This window comes from Harpegnathos saltator, unplaced genomic scaffold (assembly GCF_003227715.2).
Source record: "Harpegnathos saltator strain DR-91 unplaced genomic scaffold, Hsal_v8.6 scaffold302, whole genome shotgun sequence".
NCBI classification, from domain to species: domain Eukaryota; kingdom Metazoa; phylum Arthropoda; class Insecta; order Hymenoptera; family Formicidae; genus Harpegnathos; species Harpegnathos saltator.
Window position 1 is genome coordinate 42,874 of NW_020230098.1, and position 11,841 is coordinate 54,714.

An 11,841-nucleotide genomic window follows, 5' to 3' on the forward strand; every position below is an offset into this window, starting at 1 on the left:
GTTTTTTCTAAGGTTTGCAAGTTTATAATTACCCACCCTTTATATGTGCGTATGTACGTCTTGAAAATAATTCATGAATATGAAAATAATAGAAGAAAATTCATGAAAATCTGGAAATTTTCACGATTATTCGTGCCTTTTAGTCGCCATCTTGGATCCGCCATTTTGAAATTCTCTAATATGAATTAGTTGTCAGCAAATATCCTAAAATCAGTACCCTGGATACTAAATTGATGCTAAATACTAGGATTTTGTGAAGTTATTCTAAAAATACATTATTTTTTAAGTTTTTTTCGGTCAAACCGCCATTTTGAAGCAATTATCTTGAATTTACATTTTCACCAATGCATACCTTGAATGTTCAACATTTTTGAGACAAGATGTGACACTTGTATCTGTATCAAAGTATCGTTTTTGGTACGAAATCAAGCTTATAAAAAAATAGAATTGTTGATTTTTCACGACTTTTTTTCCAAAAATTCCTCCGTATTGGATTTTATTATGAATCTAAACGAATTCTGATGCCGGAATCTTGTACAACGACCCCGAAAACATAAAGAAATGCTATTCCAATCTTACATAATATGTTTCTCTGCATAAAATACAGTTGCAAAGTAAGGCTAATATTTTAAGACTTTTGGGTGTTAATGGGTTAATTTGATTTTGAAATTTCCAAAAGTCGGTGAGTTAACAAAAGTCAGGGCGCTATTGTAACGATATATTCTTGAAACTAAATAAAGTAAGAAAGTCTAGTGTCACTTTTTTTCCAACAAATAGCGAGATATCGTAAGTTAAATATTGAGGAAGTTATCGAATTTTCCTCAAATAGTTCAAAAAATATAAGGCAAATAAAAAAATGTTTTGGACAAAAGTTGTTCAAATTAATTGGTAGAGAGAAACAGTGTAATAAAAAATAGGGGTTCCCATTTAAAAAACACAAGTTGACCTTCAAATGACCTTCAAGGTCGAGGTCAAGTTTGAAGTCATACAAAATAGAACTTTATGAGCCCTAAAACTTTTGGTCGGGTCATTTTTCCCTATAATGCATAGATTCTGAGATAGGGGGGCGTTTCTTTTGGAAAACTTGGTATATAATTTCCTTGAAAAGATTTTACTTTTTCGTCTTTTTTCTTCTTATTTTTCGTCTTTTTTCTTCTTATTTTTCTTTTATATCGATTTAATGAAAATTATGAAGCTGCCATGCAAATTATTTGAAATTGCATACGATGAAACTACATGCAACAGAGCATGAAACAAATCACGATATATCCACGAGATAACTAATTAGCATCGTGGAGAATTTTGAAATTCGATATTATTTTGATACGACAGTTAACATGCTCTTTTCTAAAGAGATTAGCACACAGTGCGGCATTTACACATCTTCTATTTTGTATATTAAGCTTCATAAATATAATCTTATTTACTAATAATATTGAAACTGTTTGCGATTAACACTGTGACTGATATATTAAGTCTGGCAGTTAATTCTTTCCGATAAAATTTACATAGCTCAGAGTAAAATTTGAAATTGAAATATTCTCCCATTTTTTAGTTGTGCGGTTTTAAAGTGTTGACATTTAACTTTTTGAAATGACATGATTTGGCGTTAATGCACATAATTTTAAATAATCAGTAGTATTCACGATGGCTATCAGCAAAGAGTATATTCGATATGTGATGCATTTCGCATTTCATTTAAACAAAAATACTTCTGAAGCAGCCAAAATGATTTGTGCTGCTTATAGTGAAAATATTGTGACCTATCGCACGTGCCCAAACTAGTTTGAACGTTTTCGAAGTGATGGTTTTGATCTTCATGATCAACCACGGCCTGGTCAGCCAAAAAATTTGAAGATAAGGAGTTACAAAATCTACTGAATAAAAATACGGCACAAACACAATAAGAACTTGCAGAAAAACTGGGAATAAATCAGAAAGCTATTTGCGATCGTTTACGTCGTATAGAAAAGATAGGAAACTCGAGAGAGGGGAAGGAAGGGAAGTGGGTTCCATACGAGCTGAATATTGACAACAAATATCACCGATTGATCACATGTGTTATTTTGCTCGTTAGATAACAAATAAAAACATTTTTGGCACAAAATTGTAACCGGTGACGAATATAATAAATACCGATGAGAAATAATATAATTATGTATAAAAATCCTAAATGTAAAAAATCAATCGACAACGTCGATAACCAAAACGTTTCGGAAAAAAGTTCTCTATATATGGTTAGGTCTATATATGGTGGAACCAGGGATGTGCTGTACTATAAGCTTTTAGAACCAGATAAAACCATTAAAGTAGAGATTTACCAGGAGCAATCAATACGTTTGAACGATATAATTGAAAAGAAAAGGCCATTTACTGGACAAGGCATCCTGCTGCACAACAATTAAATCGCATACAGCTGAAGTCACAAAGGAAACCATTGTACACTTCAGCTGAGAAGATCTCTCACACGCGGCGTATTTTCCAGATTAGCTTTATCAGATTTTCATTTGTTTCGGTCGATGTACAGGCATTGTCTGATACACATTTTTCGACAGTTGACGTACGAAATTTCATCGATGACTTTACAGCCTCCAAGCCACAAAGTTTCCATCGTGATGGGATTCAACAACTGCTCAATAAATGGTATAAAGTCATCGATAACAATGGAGAATATTTTATTAATTAATTTTGTTCTATTGATTTTTAAGTAAAGATTGAAAATTGTAGAAGATCGGAAAGAATTAACTACTAGACCTTATAGAACTAGTCTAATATTTGATTATAAATATTAATCTATATATAGGTCATGATTAAATCTTGTATTTAAGATATCTTAAGTTAGATGCGAAACATTGTTACACAAACGATTTCATATCCAAAAAGTTGCAACTAATTTCTATTAATTTTATATATAAAATACAAGATATATGTACACACACACACACATATACAGGGTGTCCCAGAACAATTTTTGCAGAGCTCGTGAAGACAGAACGGGTTAAGGAGAACAAAGAAATCCTATACTGTTTTACGATATTCGCAATAATTATCGAATTATTAATTATAGAAATCTGACGAATAAGCGCGTACCAAAATGAATTATTGGAAGAGCATTATAAGTCACTCAAATCATAGCGCAGCCTAGTCGATCTAGCAATTGCCGTGCAGTGAAGAGAATCGTCAGATTTCTGTAATTAATAATTTGATAATTGTTGCGAATATCGTAAAACGATATTGGACTTTTTTCTTCATCTCAATCATATCTATCTTCATTAGCTGTGGCCACATGAGTTCTCATATATTCTGTATAGTGTATGATATGGTGTCATGTGTGTATGTATATATGCATATGAAGATTATATATAAATAATGAATGTTTATTTATAAATTCGTGTACATAATGTGTGTTCACAAAAGTAAGACGCAATTTGTTATTTTCATAATATTTCATGACTCCAAGCTTTTTAATATAATTGTATAAAAATCGGTTTGAAAAATAGAAACTTCAAGCTGTAAAATGCTCTCTGAATCATTTTATTATGATATATTTTATCATCTTTGTGCAGAAGTTACAATATCTTAAATTTTATCTGTTTAAGAACATAGGAACAATGATCCTTCAATTTTTTGATGTAATATATACAGATTGGAGAAATAATTTTAACATTGAGGTTATTAATATTTTCTAATTATATGGATTATTTATGCGTTAATATAAAACTATTATTGTGATTCATCCACTGCTTTGACAAAATCATTCTTTATATTTTAAACTAGTGCTGAGGGATAAATGCCTATTTTGGCCAGATTACGGAGACGACGCCTACTTTCCTCCTACTACTGCTCTCGGCTTGACGGCCAAGCCATTTATTGCACAAAACAACTTTATTTTCAGGAGTGTTCGCATATGAAAAATGTGCTGGGATCGTACTTTCAGCTAAACCGTCATTAGAATGGAATCATGTTTTATTTTTATCAATTTTTAGTGAAATAAATAGAATTTTTTGAAGTTGTTTCCCTACTAGGGAAACAACTTCAAAAAAAATACGCATCAACAAATATAATATCTTACAAGTGATGTAGAAATCTATTGTCCAAATTCTAATGATGATATGGCGGAAAGTGCGATTCCAACATATTTTTCATAGCGAATTGCTCTTGAAAACAAAGCTATCGCGTGCGATCGGCGGTTCGGCCATCAAGCCGGGAGCATCAGTAGGGGGAAAGTAAGCATCATCTCCGAAATCTGGCCGAAATAAGCACTTATTTGCCAGCACTGTTTTAAACAGTCAATAAGTAAATATATCATTATTAAAAAATCTATTACCATTAAGAAATTCTCTAAAATATGTTCTAAATGTTAAAGCTATTATATCGATCCTTGTACTTGGAAAAAATCACATCTTTCATTGAACTTCTATTGCTGATATTTTTTTGTTAATAAATATAAAACCTTTAGAAGATTACTCAGAATAATAATCTTGATAATATATATGAAAATCAAGGTCACCGACAGAGACTTTAATATACAGGATGAGTAAAAAGTATGGAAACCCTTAAAAATTTCGAAAGATAGTTTTACAGAATAGTGTTTCAGACAAAAGTTACAAGTTCAAAACAATGTATTCACTGATCGTATCAATTTGATCTTGAGTGGCGTTGCCAAAATTCTTCCAACGGTGGGATCAATATCTCTAGCATGGTTCATCTGGAAAAAAAACCAAACATTTTCTTAATCTGCATAAATGTAGTTTTCGTTTAGTAGTATAATAATTAATAATTAAGCGTTGTCATTTTTTTTATTTTGAAAGTTACTATTTTTTAAGCCCCCTTGAATGAAATAAAAATGTTGGAAAAATCGAAGTTCTTTTTTAACATACCGCTATTTTGAGAAAAATTAATTAAAAAAAATGGCTACTGGTAAAAAAACTCCGTAAAAAAACGGCTAGACTTAACGAAAACTACATTTATGTAGATTAAGAAAATATCTGATTTTTTTTTAGATGAACTATATCAGAGATATCAATCCCACTGTTGGAAGAATTTTTTACGAACCGCCACTCTGTTGTATAGATCTTTGTTAATTTTTATTATTTTTTAATAAAAATTTGTATAGAACTACTTCAAAGTACCATTAATAATATACTCTTCCCCCAATCCTTAAATAATTCATTAAGTAATAAAAAGAAATTCGTGAAAATGGCCTTTTTTGGGCCCGTCACAGTGATGTTCCCTTAAAGAAAACTCGATAATTTTTTCAATATTTAACTTACGATATCTCGCTAACTATTTGTCAGAAGAAAAAATAGTACTAGACTTTTATGACTTTATTTTGTTTTAAAAATATATTGTTATAATAATGCCCTCCTCTAGTTAACTTATCGACCTTGGGAAATTTCAAAATCATTAAATCAATAAAAGTCAAAGTGCTATGGTAACAATATTATTGAGACCAAAATAAAAGATCTAGTACCATTTTTTCTCCTTACAAATAGCGAAATATCGCAAGTTATATATTGAAAAAGTCATCAAGTTTTCCTTAAATATCTCAACATATTAAGCAAATAAAAACATGTTTCAGACGAAAGTTATTCAAAGTAATTGGTAGAAAAAGATGATATAATAAAAAATGGGGGTTTCTATTTAAAAGAAATAAGTTAACTTTGACCTGACCTTGGCAACGCCACTCAAGGTCAAACTGATAAAATCAGTAAATACATCGTTTTGAGTTTTATAACTTTTGTCTGAAACACTTTTCTGTAAAATTTATATCTTTCGAGATTTTCCATACTTTTCACTCACCCTGTATAAAGCGTGATGTTAAAGATGTAATAGCATAAGCTATTATTTCTAAAATTAAGCGGAATATGAACTTTTGGTTCTTGTCAACTATTTTTATCGAAGGTAATATGATGAAGTTAGTTTTTTCTATTATAGATGGTACCGTTAAAGTCATTTTGAAAACATCTTGATTTCTTAATTCTTATTACATACAATTACAGTCCGTCTTTTGACAAATAGACTTTTTTATCACGGTGGGGAAATCCTCATGGATACCTCCGCCCCTTGGGGGGAGCGGGGGTTATGCCGGACTCTTACCGGCTAAAACCCCACTGGAGTGTCTGCCACGTGGGCTAGAGTGAGGGGAGTCGGGGGAACAGCGTCAATATTCTCTCTCTCAGGGAGCCCCTCGCCCAAGTACCGCGCACCACCCCTCAGGAGTGGGACGCGACGCCCCGACCGGTTGCCCGGTTGGGTTGGCCTCCTAATCCTAACTGGAGAGAGGGAACACCCACCCTCTCTCCTAGCCCCCCTCGTTGATCGAGGGGGGCGGGGGAGTGGGGCCCGTCCCCAAACGGCCGTCCACTCCCCCTTTTCCTCCCGTACCGTCGCGCAGGGGGAGACAGGCTTTAAGCCTGCCGTCCCCCCTGCGCGGACGGAGGCGCACCCAAGGCAGTCGAGGAGGCCTCCGACGAATCAGAGGCGGCTCCTCGACCGGCGCCACCTCGGGCCCGCTGTCGAGGCCGGGGGGGCGTTGCCTTCTCCATCGCTCCCTGCGACGGATGCCAGGGCAGCGCCCCCATTCGGCGGCCTCCTTGCGGGATATTACGTCCCGCGCAAAGGAAGCCGGCGCCGACCAGACCTCTTCGCTCCCACACATGGTCTGGACCATGTGCGGGAGCTAGAGGTCCTCTCCGGCACATTCCACTGCCCGGGCGAAGACACGGCGCTGCTGGCCCCACGCTTCGCATGAGACCAGCGTATGATGCGCCGTGTCCTCCAGCACTGGGCAGTGGCGGCACCGAGTGGTGGGCTCCTTTTGTATCTGGTGCAGGTACCGATCAAAATATTCGTGGCACCAGATGGAACGATAGTCCACGTCCCCTCTTGTCTGTTTGACAAATAGACTAACCACATATAGTTATAAGAAAAACAAAATAAAATAAATATTCGAAACTAGTGCTATTCAAGATTATTCATAAGATCACTTATGTCAACAAATAAAGTGTCAGATACGTTACTCATAATAATATAAGTTATATAAGTTTACTTTCACATCAGTTTATATCAAGAGACGCGATAGTACTTTGCGCAACGAAGTGCGCTCGAATGGCGCAAGGTAGACCGTCTATATTTAGGCGAAACTACAAGTTGAAACGAAGTGAGATATTCATATCTCAGCAATGGCTGAACCGATCGAAGTTTTTTAGTCCTAATTGGCCCTAAAAAAATAGGAAGAAAAGTATTCTTGTGTTTTTTTCGTGTACGTTGTCTCTAAATGGAGATATTTTAAGATAAAGTCCGGATGACGGAAAATTTCGATTTAGTAAGTAAAAAACGCTAGACGCAGAGGAGTAGGGATATGTGCATTTCGCTTTTCTGACACCAAAGGCGTTACGAGCGCGCTGAAGAAACAGATAATAGCCAGTGCGAGTGAGCAAACGAAAGGTAGAGAGGGAGGGAGGGGGAGAGAGAGAGAGAGAGAGAGGGAGAGGGAGAGGGAGAGGCAGTGGGAGAGGGAGAGGCAGAGGGAGAGGGAGAGGGAGAGAGGGAGAGAGAGAGAGAGAGAGAGAGAGAGAGAGAGAGCGAGAGAGAGAGAGAGAGAGAGAGAGAGAGAGAATGAATGAATGAATGAATGAATGAATGAATGATCTTTATTAGCTTTCTCAGCTATTTATTTTACATCAAGTTTCTTACACTATGGGTATATTAGTTATAATATATTCCTTTAACCTACGCCTAAATGTTACTGTTCTATTACATTGTTTAATTCTAATGGTACAGTATTATACATTCTAACCTCATACCATAGGCTCTTTTACGCATTTTTTCTTTTCCGAAATTGTATCACAATATTTTGAGATTGCCTCGTTTCTCTCCTACTTACATCTCCTACTACCGTTATTCTATTTCCTAGCTGCTCGGGTAACATACCATTTATTATCTTATAAATAAAAATGCATACGTTATAATACAGTCTTTGTCTTTTAGACATAAACTGCAAAGCCTGCAACATTCTTTCCATGTTAGTATGTTTGCCGCATTGCAATATGACCCTCATGGCCCGGTTTTGTGCTATTTGCAGTTTGATCAACTGAATCTCATCCATACCAGCCAACAGCGTTGCATAATATTCAAACCTCTTTGAAGCTGGCAGGACCAAATTGGCAGAATCGAAACGCACTATCAAATTTTTTAGTACTTATTTTGTGCTAATTTGTGCTATTAATAAAAATTGTGTACCTCGTGCCATTTTGAAAAAAATCGTGGCGCTGTTACCTTTATATGAAGTCAGCAGGACCACAGCAAAAAATAATTGAAAAATAAAACCAAGTACATAAATAGAAAGAGCATAATTTGTGCTAATTTGTTCCATAAAAGAAAATTTGATATTTTCTGATTTTGATAAATCTGTAAAGTGCCACTTGTGTGAGTAGAATCGAATCGCGACTTTTGCAATAGATACCGCTTATTTGCTGCTACTAAAATATGTAATTGCAGATTTTGTACCCGCGGCATTTCTTCAGAAACCATCACAGACCCAGCTTACGTTCAAGAATAAAGTGCCACTTGTAATGAGCAGAATCGAGTCGCGACTTTTGCAATAAATACCACTTATTTTGTGCTACTGAAATGTGTAATTGCAGATTTTGTACTTGCGGCATTTCTACAAAAACCATCACAGACCCAGTTTACGCTCAAGAATAAAGTGCCACTGTTTTTCAAAATATCAAATTTTCTTTTATGAAACAAAAGTAGTGCAAAGGGTGGTGCTATGATAGATTTATATACAATGCACCTAGTGTAACCTGATATTTCTCTTCCAATTCTGTTTAAAAAAACTTTTTTTTCCTATTTTCTTTAACATGTATATACAGGGTCATCGAAAAGTATCGGACCTCCCTAATATCTTCAGTTAGAATGCATTTTGGTGAAAATGTCCAACAGCAAAGTTGTATGGTTTCAAGCGAGGAGTAAGATGATGACCTTGACTTGGACCTTGACCATGTCCTTCAAGATCATTTCAAGGTCAACCTTATTTTTTTAAATAGAACCCCCAACATTTTATTGCATATTCTTATAGCTTATCTCGAGAGCTTTCCAAAACACTATAATAAAATATTTTTTTGTTAAGTACTTTTTGAGTTATAAAGGTTTGAAGTTAACAATTTTTTGACACAAAATGTAAAATATCTTGTAAAATATTATTTAGTTTTCAGTAATCACAACCTTAATACTTTTGTGCGCGAAATAATGAAACCAATTAATTGGTTTAAAGAAAATACATTAATCGAAAAGTATCTGCTCTCCCTAATATTTTCAGTAAGAATGCGTTTTGGAAAAATGTCAAATAGCAAAGTTGTACGGCTTCAAGCGACTATGCTAGTAGGCTATGGCAGAAAACTGCCCGAAGGTGATCGCGAGAAGCTGCTCGAATGCGTGATGTCCGAAGGCGTTAGTGGGAATCTGCCCGAAAGCGTTGGCGGGGCCGATCTTTATTGTCTCACTCTCGCAGGCACCAATAGTAATACAAGCTCTTGAGCAAACAATGCGGGTCACTGATTTGAATCTTTGATGCAGTGCTGTCTTCTTCTTAGCGAGCAGCAGTCACCTCGTGGACGAAAACGAACAGCCCCAAAAATTGTTTCTGTAACAAAAGAAGCCATTACGCTTCAATTGATTGTCTCAAACATCTTTATTTTGTTTTCAATAGTCCAGAATTTTTTCGTAAATATTATTAATTGATCTATTAGATTTTCAGTTGCTCAACGAGCTTTTTGCTAGTGCTGGTTGAAATAAACAAATCGATAGTTGTACCAACACTTAATAATTAGTATTTTTCTCTACTTAATTATTTAGATCAATTTCCTACCACTTACCTGATTAATTCTTCTTTGCTCTAATTAAGAATGGCGGAGCTTTCTGAAAGAGATCGAATAACACTGTTAATGATGCGAGGATGGGGAGATCAACAAAGAGGATATAAAACAGTAACGCGATTATTTAATGAAAATTTTCGGAATGAAAATAATAGGATCTCCAAAAGTACTGTAATCCATACTATTCAACGTTTCGAGGACATTGGTAGCGTTAAAAGCCGCCCAAGATCTGGTAGACGTAAAACAGCAACAAGTAATGATAAGGCATTAGATGTTTTACAGTCTTTCGTTGAAAGTCCCCACATTTCTATCAATCGCGTTGCACAAGAACACGAAATCGGTCATGCATCTGTCAGTAAAATTCTGAAATTGAATAAATGGCATCCATACAAACTCCATTTGGTCCAAAAGTTGTCCGAAGACGATTTTGATAGACGCATCGAATTTTGTGATCTTATGATGGAGATGATTGTCGACGATCCTCTATTACTTAATAATATTGTTTTCTCTGATGAGGCAACATTTGAACTGACTGGAAATGTAAATAGACACAATTGTAGATACTGGAGTGACGTTAATCCTTACTGGAAAAGAGACAATCATACCCAATATCCACAAAAAGTTAACGTACGGCCTGGTATTCTTAATGGTAGACCAATTGGCCCTTTCTTCATTGAAGGCAATTTGACAGCACAAGTATACACAGTCATGCTTCGCGAACAAATTGTTCCAGCTATTCGAGACATAACTGGTGGAAATATGGATGAAATTTATTTCCAACAGGATGGAGTTCCACCTCATTATGGTGTCATTGTCTGTCAATATTTGAATGAGGTCTTTCAGGACAGGTGGATAGGGCGAAGGTGTCATATTGAGTGGCCACCTCGGTCTCCGGACTTGACCCCACTTGACTTTTTTTGTGGAGTTACTTGAAAAGTAAAGTTTATGCCACCAAGCCTTAAGATTTAGATGATTTCTTGATGATTTAGATGATTAAGAGGGAGAATAACTCGAGAGATAGAACTAATACCACCGGAAACATTCCGGAATGCGGTTTCAGCTGTTTATAACAGATTGGCACATTGCCAGGCTGTTGAAGAGCAACAATTTGAACATTTGTTGTGAATTGTCTGGTACAATTGAATATTTTGCCCAAGCTGACCAATTGGAATGAAATTCTTTTCCTGGTCAAACCTTACCTGGAACCTGGAAAAACCTTAACTGATCGGGATCACACACCACTCGTGCCTTAACTGGTCGGAATTACACACCACTCTTGCCTTAACTGGCCGGAATTACACATCACTTAACAAATTGTTAACTTCAAACCTTTATAACTTAGAAAGTACTTAATGAAAAAATATTTTATTATAGTGTTTTGGAAAACTCTCGAGATAGGCTATAAGAATATGCAATAAAATGTTGGGGTTCCATTTAAAAAAATAAGGTTGACCTCGAAATGACCTTGAAGGACATGGTCAAGGTTAAAGTCAAGGTCATCATCTTACTCCCCGCTTGAAACCATACAACTTTACTATTGGACATTTTCTCTATAATGCATTCTAACTGAAGATGTTACGGGGGTCCGATACTTTTCGATGACCCTGTATAATCACAATGATCTTCAAATTTTAGTTTACTATCAATAATTACTTCTAGATACTTAATTTTTTCTACTTGTTCTATAACGGTACCATCTAAACATTTTAATATAATATTTCTTTTTAATTCTTTTCTTACACTTTTAATCATCATATACCTTGTCTTATTGGCGTTCATTTTTAGTTTATTTACATACATCTACTTTTCTACTGTAGGTAATACTCTGTTAAGTTCCTTCTCCACCTCTTCACTACTTTCTTCTTTTACATACATTAGTGTATCATCCACGAACATTTTAATGTTACACCCCTCTGGACAAATTTTGACAATGTCAGTTATGTATATCGTAAACAACAAG

At 35.4% G+C, this 11,841-nt stretch overlaps 1 protein-coding gene across 1 annotated transcript in view; it reads left to right on the forward strand.

Annotated features, from left to right (window-relative positions):
* Positions 1–8,844, forward strand: part of LOC109504549 (protein O-mannosyl-transferase 2-like) — a 33,825-nt gene extending 24,981 nt beyond the window's left edge. The window contains exon 7 of the mRNA XM_025299967.1: positions 8,087–8,844. Within this exon, the coding sequence (XP_025155752.1) occupies positions 8,087–8,149 (63 nt within the window). The 3' untranslated portion in view covers positions 8,150–8,844. The remainder of the gene's footprint in view (positions 1–8,086) is intronic.
* The last annotated feature ends 2,997 nt before the right edge of the window (positions 8,845–11,841 follow it).